Source organism: Sinohyriopsis cumingii, chromosome 11 (genome assembly GCF_028554795.1).
Source record: "Sinohyriopsis cumingii isolate HCF-2022 chromosome 11, ASM2855479v2, whole genome shotgun sequence".
In the NCBI taxonomy this organism is placed as follows: Eukaryota; Metazoa; Mollusca; class Bivalvia; order Unionida; family Unionidae; genus Sinohyriopsis; species Sinohyriopsis cumingii.
In genome coordinates, this window is record NC_142971.1 from 13,848,371 (window position 1) to 13,868,887 (window position 20,517).

Consider the following 20,517-nt stretch of genomic DNA (forward strand, 5'->3'; position numbering starts at 1 on the left):
ATACGCCACACATGATCAAACTACCCACACACCGTGCATGATCCAACTACCCATGCGCCACACATGATGAATCTACCCATAAGCCATACATGATACAACTACCCATACGCCATACATGATCAAACTACCCATACGTCACACATGATCCAACTACCCATACACCACACACGATCAAACTACCCATACATCACACATGATCCTCCTGCCCATAATCCACACATGATCATCCTATCAATACGCCACACATAATCAGACTACCCATACGCCAGACATGATCCAACTACGCCATACATGATCAAACTACCCATACGTCACACATGATCAAACTACTCAAAAGCGACACATGATCCAACTTCCCGTACATCACACATGATCAAATGTTTAAGTCTAGATGATTGACAGTGTAATTTCCGCTTCTCGGCTTTTACAACAGTCGTCGTTGGCGAGACGAAAAAGATTTACACCTTGATATATTGCCGAAATCTACATCATCAACGTCAATTTTACTGTGGAAGTAGACTAAATTAAGATTTAATTGTTTCAATAATAAGGAGAAAATTGAATAACTATACGCCATTGCTTAGGAAATTAGGAAATGCATCGGAAAAAGGTACTGTTATTTCATGGGTCTTACTATTGACTGGTATTGAACATAATGCTTACACCCAACGTGCTGAGTCAAAGCACTTGCGTTGAGCTTTGGATTCGATGGTGTACAATATTCTGTTTTATATCGTAGCTTAAATAGAATGTCGCCTGCTCGACTGCAGTTCCCTTTAGTGTCAGAACTACTGGTCAGATCGAGTAAAAAAACAAAACATTGAGGGGGGTCGAAATAAAAATGCTTTTTTCCCCAGGTTGTCGGCACGATCGTTAAAAGCGGGGTAGATTAAATGTGGGCACAGGCACGTTCCCCGGACCTCCTAGTCATGGCGGTCCCCGTGGTTGCGGTGGATCAAATTAAATGTGTTTGAAAAAAAAGGCCGTCTGTAGGTCTAAACCTCGAATACGCAGCCTAATATAACTATACTAATTTTACACGTATAAAGGACAGATTAAGGACTGATTCAGGGTGTATTTGTAGATCTATTAAAGGCCCTCTATTTTAAGTGCCCCGGGCATTCCAAAGCCTTAAGCTGTCCCTTCTCAAAAGATGTACATTCCAAAGTTCCACGATCAATCCCAAATCAATAAAAAGTATTACAATTGTGATTACTTTTTTATGGTGTCATTGCGGTACTTATCTGCAGTTATGTTCAATAGTTTGAATGCAGTTGGACTTACTCATTACTGACATATTGTGATTTTTTTAGCAGAGTTTTACTGAAGACGAATCCAGGAACTCTCGTGCCACCCTCCCAGAGAGTGGTCTTGGCTCCACGCAGTGGCCAGTTACTGCCTGAAATGTAAGAGGCTGCACCATTCTGCAGGGAAACATATTGGATCAGTAAATATATCACCCATTTAAGGTACATTGTGAATTTGAATAAAGTTGCACTTATATAGATTGCTGGGCAATTCAACAAACGTTAAGGGTTAAGTGATGCCTTCTTATGCCTTTTGTTTATATCCTCTTCCACACATACTCAACATTAATCATTTGAAGAACCCTTTTTTCCAAAGAGGAGATATTCCATTTCAGACTGTGGGACTTTATATCATAATAATTGTCTTATATCTAACAATTAAAATAAAGAACATAGAAATGAAACTAAAATGAATAGATATGTAACTTTTAAATGACATTAACATAATTAACCAAGAGATTTAACTTTATTTGACAAGTTCTTCAACCATTCCATCACTAATAGTGTTCGTGCTAGGCATTCAAATTGTCATGTAAGTACTGTCTTATTGCGAATAATAATAATTCAATTTACTTAAACGTTGTCATAAAACCATATAATAAAATCTTAATATCGGATGTACCCCAGTACCTAAGTCTTTTACGCACTACAAGGTTGTGTCTATTGTCACGACTCTAGGTCTTCAACTATGTAACAGAAAGAAGCGAAACCAACAAGTTTTAATAAAATTCAACCAAAATTTATTTCCCCTAACTTCAAAGTGAAAAATAAAAATACGCTTACTCTAATGTGAGTTAAATCCCAAATAATCCTAAATGTCTTACCACAAGTCCAAAAGTATAGAATGTTATGAATGTCCCGATCCACTAATAATCATGAATGTCCTGATATACAAATGATGCAATTGAGAATGTCTTGGATGAATTTACAAACAATGCAAACCCAAGCATTAATTCAAAGTCTACGAGCACTTGAGTAAGTCCAATCAATGATTGAAATAAATAATTGTTCTAGAATTATATCTGAACACAATTGAAAACCATGATAACAAAGACATTTTAAAGATTGATCTTAAGATAGGAATGGATTATTTGCTTACGAAGTACCCTATATATACCAGTCCCCACTTTACCTATGATGCAATAGAAATGTTCTCGAAAAATACTCACTATTACGGACAATTCCACCAACTCGTGAACAACGTTAGGCCTTGAACTACATTTTTGTAAATATCTTGTTTACAATTTACAAGCATGACAAAAGTCAAGTATGCAAAACCTCCATCCACACACCCTTAATCACTGACAAAAATTAAGCTCAATATATACATATAAAAAACAGTATCATAAAAAAATTATTTTTCAAAATCTTCAGAGTGACCGTACACGATTTTTGAAAATAATGACGCATGTCCTCAGGAACGGAATTCGTGAAATTCAAGACGAAAACAAGTAAAAGCAGCAAACACTTTACTTTATTATCATCATCATTGTATATTTCTGTAATGTATACCTCTGCTTGCAATATTTTCAATAAATGTATGTGAGTAGTATTAGGGGACGATATAGCGACAATGGAAAATGTATTACAGAACACCATGGGACGATATAGCGACAAAATTTATAGCGACAATAGGAATTATCATTAAGAGTCCCCTGGGACGATATAGCGGCCAGATTTATAGCGACAATGGGAAATTACATTACAGTTAAGGTGACGTCACGGTACTGAAGATGGGTAACGATGTATCTACCATATCAAGCAAGTATCCATATTCGTGTATTTGGCTTCTTTTCCGTACGTCAAGAGATTATCTAGGTACGCTCGATAAGGGTAAGTATCCAATGCTGCTGCTGACCAATTTGTTATTCAAGTTAAGTTTCGCTAAGCATTTTTTTCTGATGTTTAGACAAATGTATCGTGTCTTTCAAGACGTTCAAACAACATTCGCATACGGTATTCGATGAAATCATTGGAGGCAGTGTGAATGAGTTTTTTTCTCTCGCATGGGTGGAGAATATTTGGACAGGACGAACAACACGTCCCCATGTTTGACTAGACGAGGAGGCATCCTTTCCTTTCTTTTCTTTGGGTTTAGAAGAGGGATGGTTTCTGGTGCGTGACATCTTTTAGTGTTGCGGAGCATAAAATACTGATTCCTATTCTTTTCCTCAGGTCTTTTTTTATACTGGAACGCGTCGCCACTGATTATCTTTACGTCGTATCAGCTGGATGACAGGCATCACGGGTCGTGGAGGGATTTGCAACGGTAGAAATCGGAACAGTTCTTGCTTGGACAAATCCAGTCAACTCTGTAACATGCCCGATCTCTCTTGGACTTTCGTTTTGGGAACAGGTACTTTGTGAGCAGCGGCCACTACAGGTAAAGAGGAGGAGGCTGTCACCGCTGAAGAGGTTATTGGAGAAGCGGATTTCCATTGTTTCATCAAATGAGAAAGAACGGGTGTCAAATTGGGTTTCGCTGGCATCACCAGCAAAGGTGAAGTGGAATAACCAGAGGTTACTGGAGACGCGGTCACCGTCGCTGCAGGTCGTGGTTTGCGAATATAAGGTTGCGTCCTGCCTGAAGTGTCTCTACTACGGGTAGAAGCTGTTTTCTGTGTGCTTTTTTTCTTTTCCTGGAGACTTTTCTTTTTATTTTCCTGTTGGCGTTTCTTTTTCTGGGGCTGTGATCTGGTCTTGACACCGTTACTCTTTTTTCTTCTTTGAGCTTCGTTTGGCTTTTTTGGGAGTTGCTTTTTTCTTGTGGAGAACTTTGGGGGCATTATGATCCCATTTTAAGAGACAGCGAATGATGACACCGCCAAGAGAACCGCTAATCCAGGTTTCAAAATGATTTGCTTTTTGGTTTGAGTGTCGATGAGGCGATCGGCCAGTTGTGTCAAGGCTACTTTATTTCTGTCAATGTGAATGATGCCTTGCAGTAATTGACGTTCTGTCACCGTAAACCATCGTAAAACTTCTTTGAGACTGGCGTCTAAGACATCAGCACGCATTTCTGGACTTTTGTTGCGACTGATGTAAATAGGCGTGTGGGGTTTGAGCGGCATCGTCGTACGCATGAGTCAGCCAAGGCATTCCTAACTGTTCGGCTGAGACTTGAACTTACGATTTATCTCTAGGGCTTTTCAACAAGACCTAGTAATGAGCAATGAGACTGATGGTGCGATGGGGTTTACTTTGTTGAAACAAATTTTGAGCAATATAAATGACACATTTTAATGTCTTCTTCGTCTTCTCCTAACATGTTGTTGAAAATGACCAGATGGGTTTGACTGGGGCAGACACGATTCCGTCGTCTTCGCTAGGAATGCTTTCCACAAACACGATGGAATCGCCTTGACTTTCTCGCAAAGACTGTACGCCGATTACCACTCTTTGTAACACCACATGCTCCGTTGAGGTGGACGATCGATCAAATGATGTTTATGTTCGATCAAACGTTTGATAAATTCGGTTTTGCCTGAACTGATAGGTCCGGGAATCAACATGTTAAAGATATGGCGAAGAGACAAGGCCTCCCAACTGGCACGATATAAGTGTCCGTCGATGATTTTGAAAGCGGATGAAGAGGGAGCTGAGGTAACCATAGTGCAAAAAATGTCACTTTTGACACGAAGACAGACAATACAAGAGTTTTTATACTTTTTCAGGACACGTTTATTGCAAGTTAAAATGGAAAAACACTAAAGACAAAAATACAATAAAGCCAAATGGTTAAGTACAACGATAAAATACACATCAAAACGATCAAAGTGGATATAAACAAGCCACTGTACAACATGTTTTTGGTAATAAAGGTGTCCTAGGGACAGTGTGCAATGTTCTTACAGTCTCTACAGTGAGTAATGTCACACATGTGGCCTCCCGAAATGGTCTTTCGGGAATGTCCATGACAGTCCTGTCCTGAAGGGAGTGGTTGTCCTCGGTGACGGATTCTTCTAGCACTGTCACTAACACAGGTTTAAAAGTTACTTTTTCCCTTGGACGTTTGAATTTGAGGATCACAACTCCTGATCATAAGCTGCCACTTCTTTGGTCCAAGCCTCAAAACCCAAATTTTTCCAGTCACGTACATCTGTCCAATGAGGGTGTAAGTCAAAAGCTATACACACATCGTCATACACATCTTCGGTAAGTAAAAGTTGACGAATATTTATTTCCCGTAGAGACCGAGAAGTATCCAGATGAAAGCGCAAGCTTTGAACAAAATGAGTCTCTCGTGGACATTTAAAGGGACCACTTTCATGTTTTATATGGTGGAAAGTACTGTTCGTAAAGGGTTCACAAGGAATCGGTTGGTAAACGAAATTCCAGAAAGCAAGTCACTAAGACACACACCACACGACGACCCCAAATTCAATGGACACAGCTCAAGTAATAAGTGTTGGTAACCTTCCAACGTCTGAATAGTGTCATTGATTTCCTTCCATGGAATTAGTTGTATCACGAGTGATAAAGAGTGTGGCATGGTAGCCCGTTTTTATACCCTTTATTGGGGAGTAATAAGTGTACTTCCTGCACAGAGATGATCGTATGATCAGAGATGATCCAGTGACGAAAATAAATGATCTAGTCACTAACTTGCACGTCACAATTCGTTCAGAAGTTTCCTCTTCAACTAGAGTTACGTTGTGTGAAAGATTTTGGTAACTCTCTTACTCTTCTTCTGGAATTCGTTGCAGTAAGTCTACCTTGTAGCAGATAGAATCAGCAGTAGCAAATCAATCCTTTGTGCAAATGGGTAGTTAGCTGATCAAGGTCTGACCGCTGAAACACTTTCACCTGAATCAGTCCTCTTATAGCATTCATGTACCAGTGGTTCAAACTCCGGTGACGTAACGGATGCAATTGTATTTTGCGTTTCACTTGTATTTTAACCAGTTCTCGGTAAATGCGTTCTCTCAGCTCCACTGGAAAACCACGAATGTGCTCTTGTAAAGTATTCATGATCACGTCAGTCAGTATTATTTTATTACAAATCTTCTTCTAGAGCGAAAATAATGACCATAGTACTTTCTGACCCTGCCATTCAGGGTAACAGTCAAGAATGTCAATACAAGCTTTTGATGAAAACGGTCCAAAGCGGAATAATAGGATTAACGCACACTTGATCAAGAGAAATCTGACCCGTTTGTTGACTTTTTCACTTTCCTCTTGTGAATTTCTCGACACAAATGTTCTACAGTCACCCATTGAGATTTTGCTCTGGCAATTCCCTGCCAAACCTCCTTATAGATCTTCTTTTGTAAATCATTTGGTAATCTTGAATATTATTTTTAAATGGGGTTTAAATACTGGTCTCAGTGTTGTCCAACGTTTGACTCTTAGCCAATCCACCGAATAGGTTCCCATAGTCTTTTCGCCTCCTCCGTTGCGGACATGTTGGATCCATTTGTCTCCCTTGTCGTACAAGTAATGTAGCCAGCGTATGGCTTTGACCGAGTATTGACGTTTGACAAAGTTGGTCGTTTGAGGGTTGATGACAGCCATGGTGTTTTCGGGCATGAATTAGTTGGCGGTGTACTAAGGAACACGTTTTGGCGATGGTGCAGGCTTCTTTCAAAGGATCGATCCCTCCGTGTTCCATGAACAGTTCTCAAAATATTCCACAGCAAAGCCGTATAATGTCCACGTCGGAACGAAAATGCTTTAACATTTCTTCCTGAAAGTCGAAAGGGGTCCGAGGCCTGAGCCTGGTACCAAACTCAGAAAGCTTCTCGTTGTTCGTACGCATGTTGTCGGGGTCGTAGTCGTGAGTTTCAGGCAAATGGGGTAGAATGGCGTGTTGATTTGTTTCGGTACAGAAAAAGTGCGGAAAAAAACCTTTGACCATTTCTGTAATTCCAAACGTTTGTAGGCATCCGACTCAAAGGCATGGCCAAGTAACTCATCGTATCTTTAAACTGTACTTGACCCACTTGCATGGAAATGATTTTGGCTCCGTTCAAAGTTACTTTAGGACGTTCGGTGTCTTGTTCGGCATAGAATCTCAAAAGAAACTGTCCATCGTATCCCTAGAAATTGTGAGCCATCACCGTGGCATGGCGATGACAATCTCCGTAACGTTCGATGTCCTCTTGGTTCCACGTCTCGTCGATGGGGTCTAAGATCCATTAGGCGAAATCGGCTAGCGTGTACGGTCCCCGAAATAATTTTCACGTCCTCCAGGAATCTTGCTGCAGTGAGGGTAATGACTAAAGATATGCTCTTGTATGCATTTCTCGCACGCTCGACGAGCAACGCATAAATTAGGAACCTAAAAAGATGAAATCGTCTTTCTTCTGATCATCTTCGTCCTCTTGTTTAGAATGGTATTTTTGAATGTAGCATTCGTTTTCCAAGTCCACGATTTGGTGACAAATGTGACATCGTTTCTTTCCTCAACTTACGTGTAATTTGGCACTATTGGTACGTATGCCTTGTCCACAAGTATGGCACAATCTCGGGAACTGACAAGCCCTTTTCTGCTGTGAACCTTGCGTCTTCAGATGTTGTTGGTAACAGGCAGGGCTGATAAAAGTGCGCTGACAAGCAGGGCAATGCACTCGTGGTTGTCTTTCGTCCAGACAGGGATGAGAGGCCAAACATCCCTAACATTTAGATCCATAAAGCTTATGTTGCTCTGGATTGTTATAGCCATAGCCACATTTCTCACAGTAATAACCGTATCCGAAGAATGTGGTGATACTGGTGATGGCATTGAAATGTTCATCGTGATGACAGACGTGAATGTATTTTCCGTCTTGGAAATCTTTGCCTCGAAACAACAGAGGACCGCGCACTTGTTTAGGGTGTACTTTCAAGGTGTAGCGTGGAGCCAATACGTCTTGCGTTTTTTTGCATTTTAGGAATGTCACAAAGTGTTTCTTTGGATAGACCCGCTTCTGCTTCTCTTCGCTATTTGGCTCGGTCCGATCGCTGAATAGTTTTCCAGGCTCTTTTCCATTCTACCGTGTCGTTCGTGTCTGCACACGTTCGTCCTACAACGATGGCCCTGGCTAAACACATCTGGTCTTGAGGGCTGTAAATTTGGACGAGGCTATGCTTGATGCTACGATAATCGTCCACCAATAACATGTTTCTGCGTTGTCAGGTCCCTTTGGGGAAGAGACATGTAGGTCATGAACAGTGTGGCTTTTCCATCGGTGATGTGAAATTTGTCGTTGGATTGTTGCACGTGTTGAATCTTGTCGATGACTTGAAAGGTGTCAGTTCTGCTCGGCAGCTAAACTCGATCCAAACGGGGGACTTCAGACTGTCGTGATGAATGGAAAATTTCAAGCGATCGTCTTCTTTGGCTTTACATTTTCGTTGGAGAGTGGTTAACAAAGAATACCACACCTCGGTGATGAAGCCCTCTGCTTTCTCCAGTGGTACGTCGGTCTTGAAATCTTTGAACTTTACCATGTACGTGTAAGCCGTAGTTCTAAATTTTCTAGAGGAGCGCTTTTCCGTTTCTCGAATGTGATAATAAGTGATTGTACTTTTCAGGGTTTACTAATGGTGGTGAACTTTGGCTGGGTGTAGACTCTCTGGGTCTGGATTCTGGCTCATTCTCGTCTTCTTCAAAATCACTCCCATGAATTTGGGCCAAGACTTCAGCTACTGTACGAGGCGATATATCACGTTTCTGTCTCTTATTTTCTTTTCCTTTCTCCACGACATGATGCGATCGTTTCATCTTGACTGCGAAATGTCAAATGACTACATTTTTAACGCCATGGGTCACTTTATATCCATGTCAGACCTGCATGTATATAAAGGGTGTGTGACTTCTCTTCCAATATTCATTTCACTCTCAAACCGAGCAGAACGATGGAAGAGCTCACACAGATCGAACTTCTGATCAGAGCTTAGCGAGATGTCATAAGAAAATTTTCTTCAGACAAGCCGACGGACTACTCACCCTCCTTTCGAGATAAAAGTCAAGATAATTGCTGTATCTGTAAGAAGACATGGCATTGGACTACAGAGTGTACAGACCGTCAAAAACCAAGACAGGTGCCAGAAGAGACAAAAGTCAAGATACATGTTATCATTGTCATGATAAAGGACATTGGTCTTTAGACTGCCCTAACAAACAACAGGAGCGAGAAGGATAGGGGTTCCAAGCAGGAAGAAGATGTTCCTTACCCAAAGGAAGAACCCAGACACGTGTAGAAAGAGAAACATGAGAAGAAAAGAAGACGAAGAGAAAGTGAGGAAGAAGAGGAGGAAAAACTTGTGAAAGTAAAGAAATTCAAAAAACAGAGAGAGTGAACAAAGAAACAGACGAAGTCTATGAACTTTTTAAAGTGTTGTGTTGTGCTGTGAATTGGATTGTAAAATTTGTACCAGAATAGACCAGACAGAAAACGTAAGGGTCTCTTGGTTTTGATTTTTTAGAATATGAACCTACACTCAACGCACTCACTCACACATGTACATCATTGATAAAAAGGGGCTTTTGAGTTTTAATTGATTTTGGCAATTGAAATACTATCTCTTTTCGAGATAAGTGGGTGGCCCTGAAAAGGACCATTGGATATTTGTTCGTTTAAAAACAAAATCTCAGGAACGGGACGTAATCATCTTTAACTGCCTTAAGCCTTTTCCGCGGCTAAGGCCTACTTCTGGACTGGCTCCTGTCAATGATTTGGTAGAAATCACAATGGGTGGTATCGCAGGCGTAGTAATAGGTTTGGGTTGTTTGGCTCTTTTTCTCTTGGGTCGTAATAAAGACGTCTGATACATTTGTTTCAGACACCTTAACTCTGCAAAAATGTCTAAGAGTACCGTTACCGTTTGACTCTCACTCTCCTCCTTCTCTCGTAGACCTTGTTTCTTCTCTGCTAATTTTTCCTGTCGTTTCGTTTTTGCCTCTTCTTCTTCTCGCTGTTGCTGTTGAAGGAGAAAAGCTTGTTCTGCTTCTTTCTGCTGCTGTAAAAAAAATTCCAATTCTTCTTTCTGTCTCTGTTTAAAATCCTCCACGTGTGGTAAAGAAGGAGAAGATGGCGAAGGTACTGGTACCGGAACAAATTCTTGAGAAGAAAGAATATCGACTAAATTCCAATTAAAATCGACCCCTTCTGGAAGTAGGTCTGTGTTGACTTTGGTAGCCACTGCTATACCATCGCTTGTCGTCTCCACGGCCGGTTAACCACAATTCATCGTCTTCTTAGGTTATGCATGTTTGAAAACTGTGTCGCATGGATTGCTAGCGGATCTATATAAGGAATGTGACGTCACAGACTGCTCTCTGTGGATTGGAAGACCGACTCCGTATTGTGGCAATTTTGTAACGCGTTTTTGGATTGGTGAATAAACTCAATCCGTTTCGAATCGCCCTTCCACTATAAATAACCCCGTTCAGTTCATTCTCTTCACCTGCTCTCGTCACAAGATGTGGACAAATGTAGAATCATCTACTCTCGTATCGTCGATGTTGTTCCGTACGGACTTTCCCATGTATATGAAATCATCATGAACAATTATCCGGATCACCGATACATGTGTTTGGAAAAGAAGTATTTATGTGGAGAGACAATGCTGTTTGAAGAGAGTCCTTATCTACAGTCCAGCAGTCAGAAGAAGTTTGAGGAAGAGAAGAAGACATATGCGATGCCCACTGTTTTAATGGAATGATGTTAACATAAATCCAACGACCTTTTTCATGACCATTCATATGCTTCGAAAAGATTTACTTTCCTGCCTAAATTTTATTTAGTCTGTTGTATAGTTGTTTATGTTTGTATGTTGTATGTTGTATGTGTTATCTCTGTCTCTGTCCCGCCAAACGCTCTAGGGATTTTTCCCGCTTTTTGGTCCCGATTGAGGTCAGCCTCATCCTACATTGTTACCCATCTTCAGCACCGTGACGTCACTTTATCTGTAATGTAATATCCCATTGTCGCTATAAATCTTGTCGCTATATCGTCTCAGGGGGTCTCATAATGATAATTCCCATTGTCACTATAAATCTTGTCGCTATATCGTCTCAGTGGGTCTCCTAATGATAGGACATTGTCAATATAAATCTTATCGCTATATCATCCCATTGGGTTTTGTAATGCATTGTCCCATTGTCGCTATATCGTCCCCCATTCCTACTTATGTGCAGGAATTCGCAAGAAATGTTAAGTTGAACAATGCAATTTTGATCACGATTTCCGCAACTATGACCAAAAATATCCAATAAAGGCGGCAAAATCCTCAAATTCTTGTTATACATACATCTGATGTAAACACCAGGAGTAGATTCTCCATATATCCATTCTCAGTCAATGCTGTCACAATCTTTCCTATGGCCTCATCCATCGCGGTTATCATAGCTACAAAGAAAATGATGATTGAATTATTCACTAAGAAGATTTGGGCGGTTCCAGAAATGTATTTTTGTTTCGATTATTTATTTTTGGAAAGATGGGGAGGGAGCGCAAACAGGTTGTGAATGAAAGGGTAAGTGCGATTAAACCCCTGGCCTGGACCCACCGGGTGGACCCTCACTCATCTACCCAAACCCAACCCCCGCCCAAGATCCGCTACTGAAGATTGTCAACAGATAGGAAAGAATTAAATAAAATAAGAGTTTCAGAAATTCGAAGTTAACTGGGAATCTAACAGATATATAAATCGGAAGGCAATGCAAGCACAAGTACATACGGACACTTGTTTGATACTGTAGAAAGAATACAAACGTCTTGTGACAAACGTAGCGTATATGCAATCCATATTTACGCTCCTATTAGTAACTTCGTTAAATTTTAATCACTGAGTATGGAAATTCGCTGTTGGGTGTGTGTTTTGGATTTTTAACGTACCTTGATCAATTTTCAGTCATTTCGCTAAGATGTCTGCAGTGTGGCAGTTTATAGTGATGTCAAGCAATGGGGCACAAACACTAACTTCGTAAGGTTGAGCGCCTAACGAGGCAGCTGTTAGTACAATTTTATGTCTTTGGTATGACTCGGCCAGGGTTGGAAACCACGACCTCACGCATCCCAGGCGGACGCTCTAACCACTAGGCCACGGAAACGGCCTCCATCTGGTCATAGACCAGTGTTTTTGGGTTGTCTTGTTCTTCATTCAATGTCCGTCTATTAACACACGTTTGTTATTGTTTGAACTACTTAGGTGATTGTCATGAAAGTTTAACCACACACACACACACACACACATTCATCACAAAATCTAGTTGATCGGTATTCTCCAGGCTTTGTGGTAGCATAGGTACGTTTTGTAAAATGGAACGTTCCTAATTCCTTAGCATAATAAATCTTCAGAACATTTTCAACTATACGCCTTTAGTAAATTAATATATAAATAAGTATTTGCATTATGTGTTTGAGGTGTATTTTGTAGTGTGTGGCGTGAACTACCGTTCTACGACTCGGAAAGCTTTATGCTGGGTAATACACGTCAAACAAGATAAACCAAGCAAGTGTGAAATTACGATCTCCTGAAGGTGTGGTTGTTAGTTGTTTCGAAGAAAATTATTTGTTGTATTTAATCGTTCAAGAACCCTTCCGACAACAGCAACTGTTGTTTTGTTGTGTTATACTTTAACACATACATACATACATACATACATACATACATACATACATACATACATACATAACTTACCACTGTATATCCGACGATTTTTATTTGCAATGTGTTCATATCTTGTGAGGTATTTCTTCGGTACCTGCAGAAAATATACATAACTATATTTCATCTTCCAGGAACAGTTTTGTCTTGATATGATTGGCTGTACTGTTTATTATTTTGATATATTATGGATAGAAAAATGGTCTAAACTTATAATTTATCATGTTCAATATATATTTGTTATTAGAGTTTGCCTTTCACAGCATGATGTAGGTTTGCATTATTCCATTTATAATCTTTACGTGAAGAACTAAGCCATTGTGTTTATATATATATATATATATATATATATATATATATATATATATATATATATATATATGTACACACACACACACACACACACACACACACACACACACACACACACATATATATATATATATATATATATATATATATGTATAATAGTCATAACATAACATTCTCTTTCTCTCTCTCTCTCTTAATGCAGATACATGCGCATATATATATATATATATATATATATATATATATATATATATATATATATATATATATATATATATATATATATATATATATATATATATATATATATGCACACACGTATATAAACACAATGGCTTAGTTCTTCACGTAAAGATTATGAATGGAATAATGCAAGCCTACATCATGCTGTGAAAGGCAAACTCTAATAACAAATATATATTGAACATGATAAATTATAAGTTTAGACCATTTTTCTATCCATAATATATCTAAATAATAAACAGTACAGCCAATTATATCATGACAAAACTGTTTCTGGAAGATATATATATATATATATATATATATATATATATATATATATATATATATATATATATATGCGCATGTATGTGCATTTAGAGATAGAAATAGAGAGATTGTTATGACTATTAGTGATGCATGCTATGAATTGAACATGCTTTCTTTCTTTCTTTTTTGTTCTTTTTCTTTTACAAATTTTGTACAATTTGTTTCTTTAATTATATATCCACTGTCGTTAGTTTTTTTTCTCTCTGTGTCATTCCACACAGCACCAACACTTACCTGGAGAGGTGTGTGGACAGCTTTGAAGGCTAGATACATAAATAACGGTTTTTTGTCGGGATCATTGGCCTCTATCACGTCTATAGCATACTTGGCGAAGAGATTCTAAAAGTAAATTTAAAGGATTTTTTCAATGTGACATACTGTAATAGTTTGGTTAATGGTAATTATTTGGATCGAAATGGATGTAAAGACACCGAAAATTTATTGATTTTATGACATCCTTTTTTTTCAAAATATAATATTTTTTATCATCAACGTTCAATCTCGACTCTATAACTATTTAGAAATGAAATTCGATGGGTTTCTTAAGTAAAACATGGGAAAACGTATCGAGAACAGTTTAATTTGGAATTGAAATAGTAATATACTTGTGCATTTCGGCAAATGGTTATGTGCATAAGCACAGAGTTGCAAGAATGTTTATATTATTGCACCATGAGTGGATCTCACTAAGATATACCAATGGTATTGTTACATCAAATTGCTTTACACCAGCATTTTAAAAGCCATGTTTATTTTAATATATATATATATATATATATATATATATATATATATATATATATATATATATATATATATATATATATATATATGAATCACTGCGATATTAAATGCAATTTATCAATCAAAAACGGATTACTGTGATAATAATATATTTGTTTTGTAACTATCAATTCTGAGATAATTATAATATTTATAATTGTAAATTCATTAGGCGGTAAACTCGTCAACGTTACCAATTATCAACTTCCATAAATGTGTTGTAATGTATTATACAAGAATGTTTTGGTGTGCGATTTCCGAAGGTGATCTTGTTTGAGACGAAATTCTTGGCTATGTTATCTACCCACGGGCAGCCTGCAAACTGGGCGGTTACCTAGGGCGGGAAGTATAATGGGGCGCCAGACTTGACAAATTATGGGGATCTGGAACCGATTGCATAGTTCGCCTAGTGCGTCAGTAGCTACGATGTCGTAGCCTCAACTTGATTTGTTGTGGTTGAGGACTTTGAACTGATCCCATATCATGTAATGGGGCCAAAACAAATCATCACTAAAGTCAGAAAAACAAATAGTGTAGAAATCTACTAAATAAGTATACTCTTGTTGTGAAAGAAGTTTGGCTTATTTTAAATTTATTAAGCCCATACACGATAAAATAATTTGGCATGGCTACACTAACCTCTCCGTGTCCGTCATGACAATTAACGCGAGACTCTCGCCGTGACCCCTTTTCTATGTAAGGCTTGCCAGACCATATTTGGATATTCTACGCTATGTTATTATCAATCTCTGACTCAAACCGCACAATATTTTTACTACGATTTGTTTACGTTTCCAAATAAGGCCTCAATGTTTTATATGGCACACAAACAAACGAGGCTGAGAACGGAATTAATCATTATTTGAACTAATATAGCGGACGATTTAAACGAAAATATCGAATAGAAAAGGTAAACGATATTTACACCTATTTCGACAATGATTTGCGATACTTCCGGTATTAAATATGAGGACTACTCAGTTTATTGCATTATATGCAAGGAATATATTCATATTGTTGATATTAAGCTAAAAGAGCACCGGGTGTGAATCACACCCGGCCTGCTCCATTGACACGTATATGCTCATGTTAGTACCCGTCCACGAGGTAGGAGTAGAGTACAAATATTAGTACTAGTGCGTCAGATAATAATAATAATAACAATGAGGACTTTGTATAGCGCCTAATCTTTAGAAGCTCTAAGCGCTTTACAATATTAGACAACACCTATAAGATAATAAAAAAAACATAATAATATTATTACAAAAACAAACACCATGAAATTAGTAAACATAAAAAACATGCTGAGAATATTTCAGGTAGGAAACATTATTAGGTCTTCAAGTTTGTTCTTGCAGTCGAAATAAGTGAGTTTTGAGAGCACTCTTGAATGGGATCACTGTGTCTTTGTGTTTAAGTTCAGTGGGCAATTCATTCCACGTTGGTGGGCCCTGGTATGCAAAAGAATGCTGTCCATATGACTTTGTTTTCATGGTGGGAATAATGAGTATACGATTGTCAGAAGAAGAGCGCAAATATCTTGCTGGTGTGTACACATGGGTGAGGTCAGATAGGTATGTTGGACTAGAGTCAGCCAGTGAAACGTAAGCACAGAGAACAAATTTTGTGTTTGATTCTAGATAGAATGGATAGCCAGTGTAGGGTACAGAACAGCGGGGAGGTGTGCTCTGATCGTGGTACTCTAACCATGATCCGAGCAGCTGTGTTTTGAACGTTTTGAAGTTTCTGGAGCAGATATTGAGATGAATCAGACAGAACTGAGTTACAATAGTCCAGTCTTGAAAGTACTAATAAACACACAAGTGTTTTAGTGGCATCACCTGAAAGATAATTGCGAATTCAGTTGATGCGTCTCAGGTCAAAATTTGCAGCCTTGCATATGTTAATGACATGTTGGTGTAATGTGAGAGTACTGTCCAGAGTAACACCTAGGTTTCGTACTAATTGTGTGAATTTAATGTTGGTGCTGCTGATATTTATTGTTTGAGGTAAAGGATGTGAATGAGAAAGTCTCTGTGTTGTGATCAGAATGGCCTCAGTTTTATCATCATTCATCTGCAGCTTGTTACAAGTCATCCATGATTTCACATCAGAAATGCACCTCTCTACACCTTGGATGGTAGCATCAAATTCAGTTGGGTGGCTAGATTTGTATATTTGGGTGTCATCAGCGTACAATTTGTGAGACACTGGATGATGATCTGTGACACTTGAGAGTGACTGAGTGTATAGAATGAAGAGAACAGGTCCAAGAACAGACCCCTGTGGAACACCACAACATAGATCAACTGGGCTGGAGTGTATTCCATTTGCAGATAAAATATGTGTCCTGTTGACCAAGTAGGACTTGAACCACACTAAGGATGTATCATGAATGCCAAATACATGCTGGAGACGGTGAAGTAATATATCATGGTCTATTGTGTCAAATGCTGCAGACAAATCAAGGAGGGTGAGGACTGTAATCTTTCCACTATCCAACGCAGAGAGAATGTCATTAACTACATTTAGAAGAGTAGATTCAGTATGGTGGTAAGGGCGATATGCAGGTTGTACATTGCTATAAAGACTTTGAATTCAGATGAGATACAAGCTGTGATAGAACAACATTTTCTAAGATTTTTTATATGAATGAGAGATTAGAAACTGGGCGGTACTTTTTTAAACCGTTATGGTCTAGTGTTGGTTTCTTCAGCAGAGGCTTTACAATGGCAGTTTTGAAAAATGATGAGAATTCCCCAGATGAGAGAGGTATTAATTACATCAGTTAGTGAAGGCAATACTGGATCTAAGCACTCAAGCAGCAGTGATGTTGGAATTGGATCAAGTTCACATGACTTTGGTGCACTCGTCATCACGATTGTACGTACGAAATCCATAGAGACAGGTTCAAATGCTGCTAATGGTTGCCTCTCAAACTCTGTATCCCAACTGTATGGTGACGACGAGTGAATTGAAATTGTCGTGTCAAGCTTATCTCTAATGGTTTATACTTTGTCACGGAAGAAATTTGCAAACATGTCCGGAACGTCAACTGGAGAGAAGGTAGTTGGAAGTGGTGTAGATTTGTTCCTTGACATTAGCCTGTTAGTAATCTCGAAGAGCTCTTTTCAGCTGGAACTTTCCATGATCTTAGTAGTGTAGTGGGCTGATTTCGCTGCGTGGACTATATTTGTGACATTCTTCTTAGCGGCTTCATAGATTTGTTTATTAATAGTGAGTATGGTGGAAAGCCAAAGCCTCTCAGCTTTACGGCGGTCTTTTTCAGCAGTGCGAAGCTGGTCCCTAACACTGCTATACCATGGAGAACACTTTTGAATTGATACTCTGCACTTGGTAGGTGGGGCATGTTTGTCGAGCAATGAACGCATGCAGTTATCGAATTGTTCTGCTGCAGGAGGTAATCATGTTGTTAGGGTTGCTTGGATGTCGTGCATTAGTTTGGTTATATTTATCATACGGAGGTTTGTCTTAGTAGCAGATAAAAGTGGACGGTTACGGACTGATACGTCAATATGGCATATAATGCAGAGGTGATCTGATGCAAGGTCATGGGATACCAGGGAGGACCGTAGAATGTTATCATCAGGTCTATGAAGAATCCAGTCTAAAATGTGACCATGTTTATGGGTGGATTGGTTAACTGATTGTTTGAGGTTGAAAACATTAATGGAATCTATGAGTTTTGTTGTGTTTGGGTTTCCGGGACAGTCAAAGTGAAAGTTGAAATCACCAAGAATAATCAGGTTGCCACCTATCGAATTTCCATACTCTAGGAGATTCGGAAACTGTTCCAAAAAGAGAGATTCAGCCAACTTGTTTTTTCTACTATGAGGAGGGCGGTATAGGCAGTAAAAATGGACTTATCTTTCTCCAGCGTGAGTGTGGTTTGGACTAGTTCAAACGATCTGTGGTCGAAATTGAATGTTGTCGTGTGGTTAAGACGTTTGATCATGGAGTTCTTTGTGATGACAACAATTCCACCTCAGCGAGAGTTACGGGGGGAACGACTTGATGGAGTAACCAGTGGGTGTTAGATCCGCACACGTGGGCTCATCGCCTGATGTTTCTAGCCATGTTTCTGTCAGGAAAAAGACTATTTCTGTGCGCTTTTCCGGTGGTCCTACTGACTGGGCATTGCATAATGCAATACGCAGAGGTATCTCTTTGATAGTTGACACAAAGGCTGACGAATTAATAGGGATTTGAATTAGGTTATCTAAATTAACGGTCGAATCTTTTTTAAATTGTCCAGCAGAATTAAGGGAGATAACTGGAATTATTATTCCTGTTCTACGCCGGCCAGCATTGAAACCACATTTCCTTTTTCGTTTCTGTTTACATTTAGGTAATGATGAATGTAGTCCCAGTTCGTTTAGTCAAGAGCACAATGTAGTGTGGAGAACCAAGGAGTGATCATTCAAAGCAATTAATGAGGGTCCATCATAGCATAAACGGGTTGACTGGTGAGTATCACGTGATAGCGGTTTGTTCAAAAACAGTGGGGCAAGACAGCTGAGAAAAAGTCTAATTGTTCTCATTTCCAAAACAAGGAGATGAAGAAACACGTACGAATTGAACAGCCAATACATAATGAACACAATAACATAGATGAAGACAGGTAACAAGCACAAATATCATGAAAACGGCACTAATAAACGGAACAGCTGCTTCAAGCCGGTTAAGCGATTGCATCGGCAAACTGTCAATGGCAATCTTCCCATTAAACAATATATCGATGCAAATATTCCCTTGGAACAATCTGTCATTGGCAATATTCCCATTAAACAATCAGTCAATGGCAATCTTGCAATTAAATAGTATTAAATGACAATATTCCCATGAAACAATCTGTCAATGGCAATATTTTCATGAAACAACCTGTCAGGATCATTATTCCCACTAAACAATCTATCAATGGAAATTTTCCGGTGAAAGAACATATGAACATCTTTTCATGAAAGAATCTATCAGTGACTATCTTCCCATGAAGCAATCCATCAATGGCAATATAGTCGCTAAATAATCCATCAATGGTAATATAGTCGCTAAATAATCCGTCAATGGCAATATAGTCACTAAAAATTCCATCAATGGCAACATTGTTACTAAATAATTCACCAAAGGCAATATTCCAGTGAAACAACATATCAAATGCAATATTCCCATAAAACTATTAATCGAAATTGTTTTGTGTATATGTATGTATTTTTGTACCGGTAATTTAGCTAATGACATTTGTAATGTTATTGTTCTAACAGCGTAGTTTGCACTATTGGAATGGAGTCATGTATAGCAGGTAGAATGATTTCTTTCATAAAATTCCAAGATCCTGAATAGTTCACGAAAACATCACCATACCCAACAAGGATATTGGTACTGGTATACAGGTCAGACTGACCCAGTTCCTGATTGGATATAACTGGAACAGCTGTTTTGAAGTAAATAGGTATTTCGAAATACTACATGATTTATGTAAAATCTCGCATTTAATTTTTTAGCTACTGTGTTGTTAGTTTGAGACATAAAGGGATCATTCATCCTTAAATGTATAACTGGTCTTGAAAGAGTGTGGAGCGGCTTGATTCATTTACTTAATATAATGATTCGATGGAATTACAGTGTTGTAAAAACATTTATTCAAAGACATTTGGATATATTAATTGCTGTATTGATTTACTGCGACACATTTAAAGACTATTTGGATTAATAGTTGTGTGGAATTATTGTGAAACATTCAAATACATTTTAGATGTAAATGTTTTATTGGTTTTTACCGTGAATTTGTTTAAAGGACATTTGGATATAAAACATTGATTATGCAGCGTTGATACATCAATTCATTAGTTATCATTCGGAATACATTGGAACATATTCTGAGTAATTGGAACTATTAGAATTTATAGAACTCTTGTGATTTTAGAAACTCTCAACATACAGCAAATTA

At 38.5% G+C, this 20,517-nt stretch overlaps 1 protein-coding gene across 1 annotated transcript in view; it reads right to left on the minus strand.

The window, feature by feature from the left end:
• Positions 1-20,517, minus strand: part of LOC149787633 (arylsulfatase I-like) — a 57,187-nt gene that overhangs the window by 17,729 nt on the left and 18,941 nt on the right. The window contains exons 7-10 of the mRNA XM_089973810.1: positions 14,001-14,105; positions 12,936-12,999; positions 11,544-11,641; positions 1,285-1,424 (exon numbers count right to left, since the gene is read on the minus strand). Of these exons, the coding sequence (XP_089829936.1) occupies positions 1,285-1,424; positions 11,544-11,641; positions 12,936-12,999; positions 14,001-14,105 (407 nt within the window). The remainder of the gene's footprint in view (positions 1-1,284; positions 1,425-11,543; positions 11,642-12,935; positions 13,000-14,000; positions 14,106-20,517) is intronic.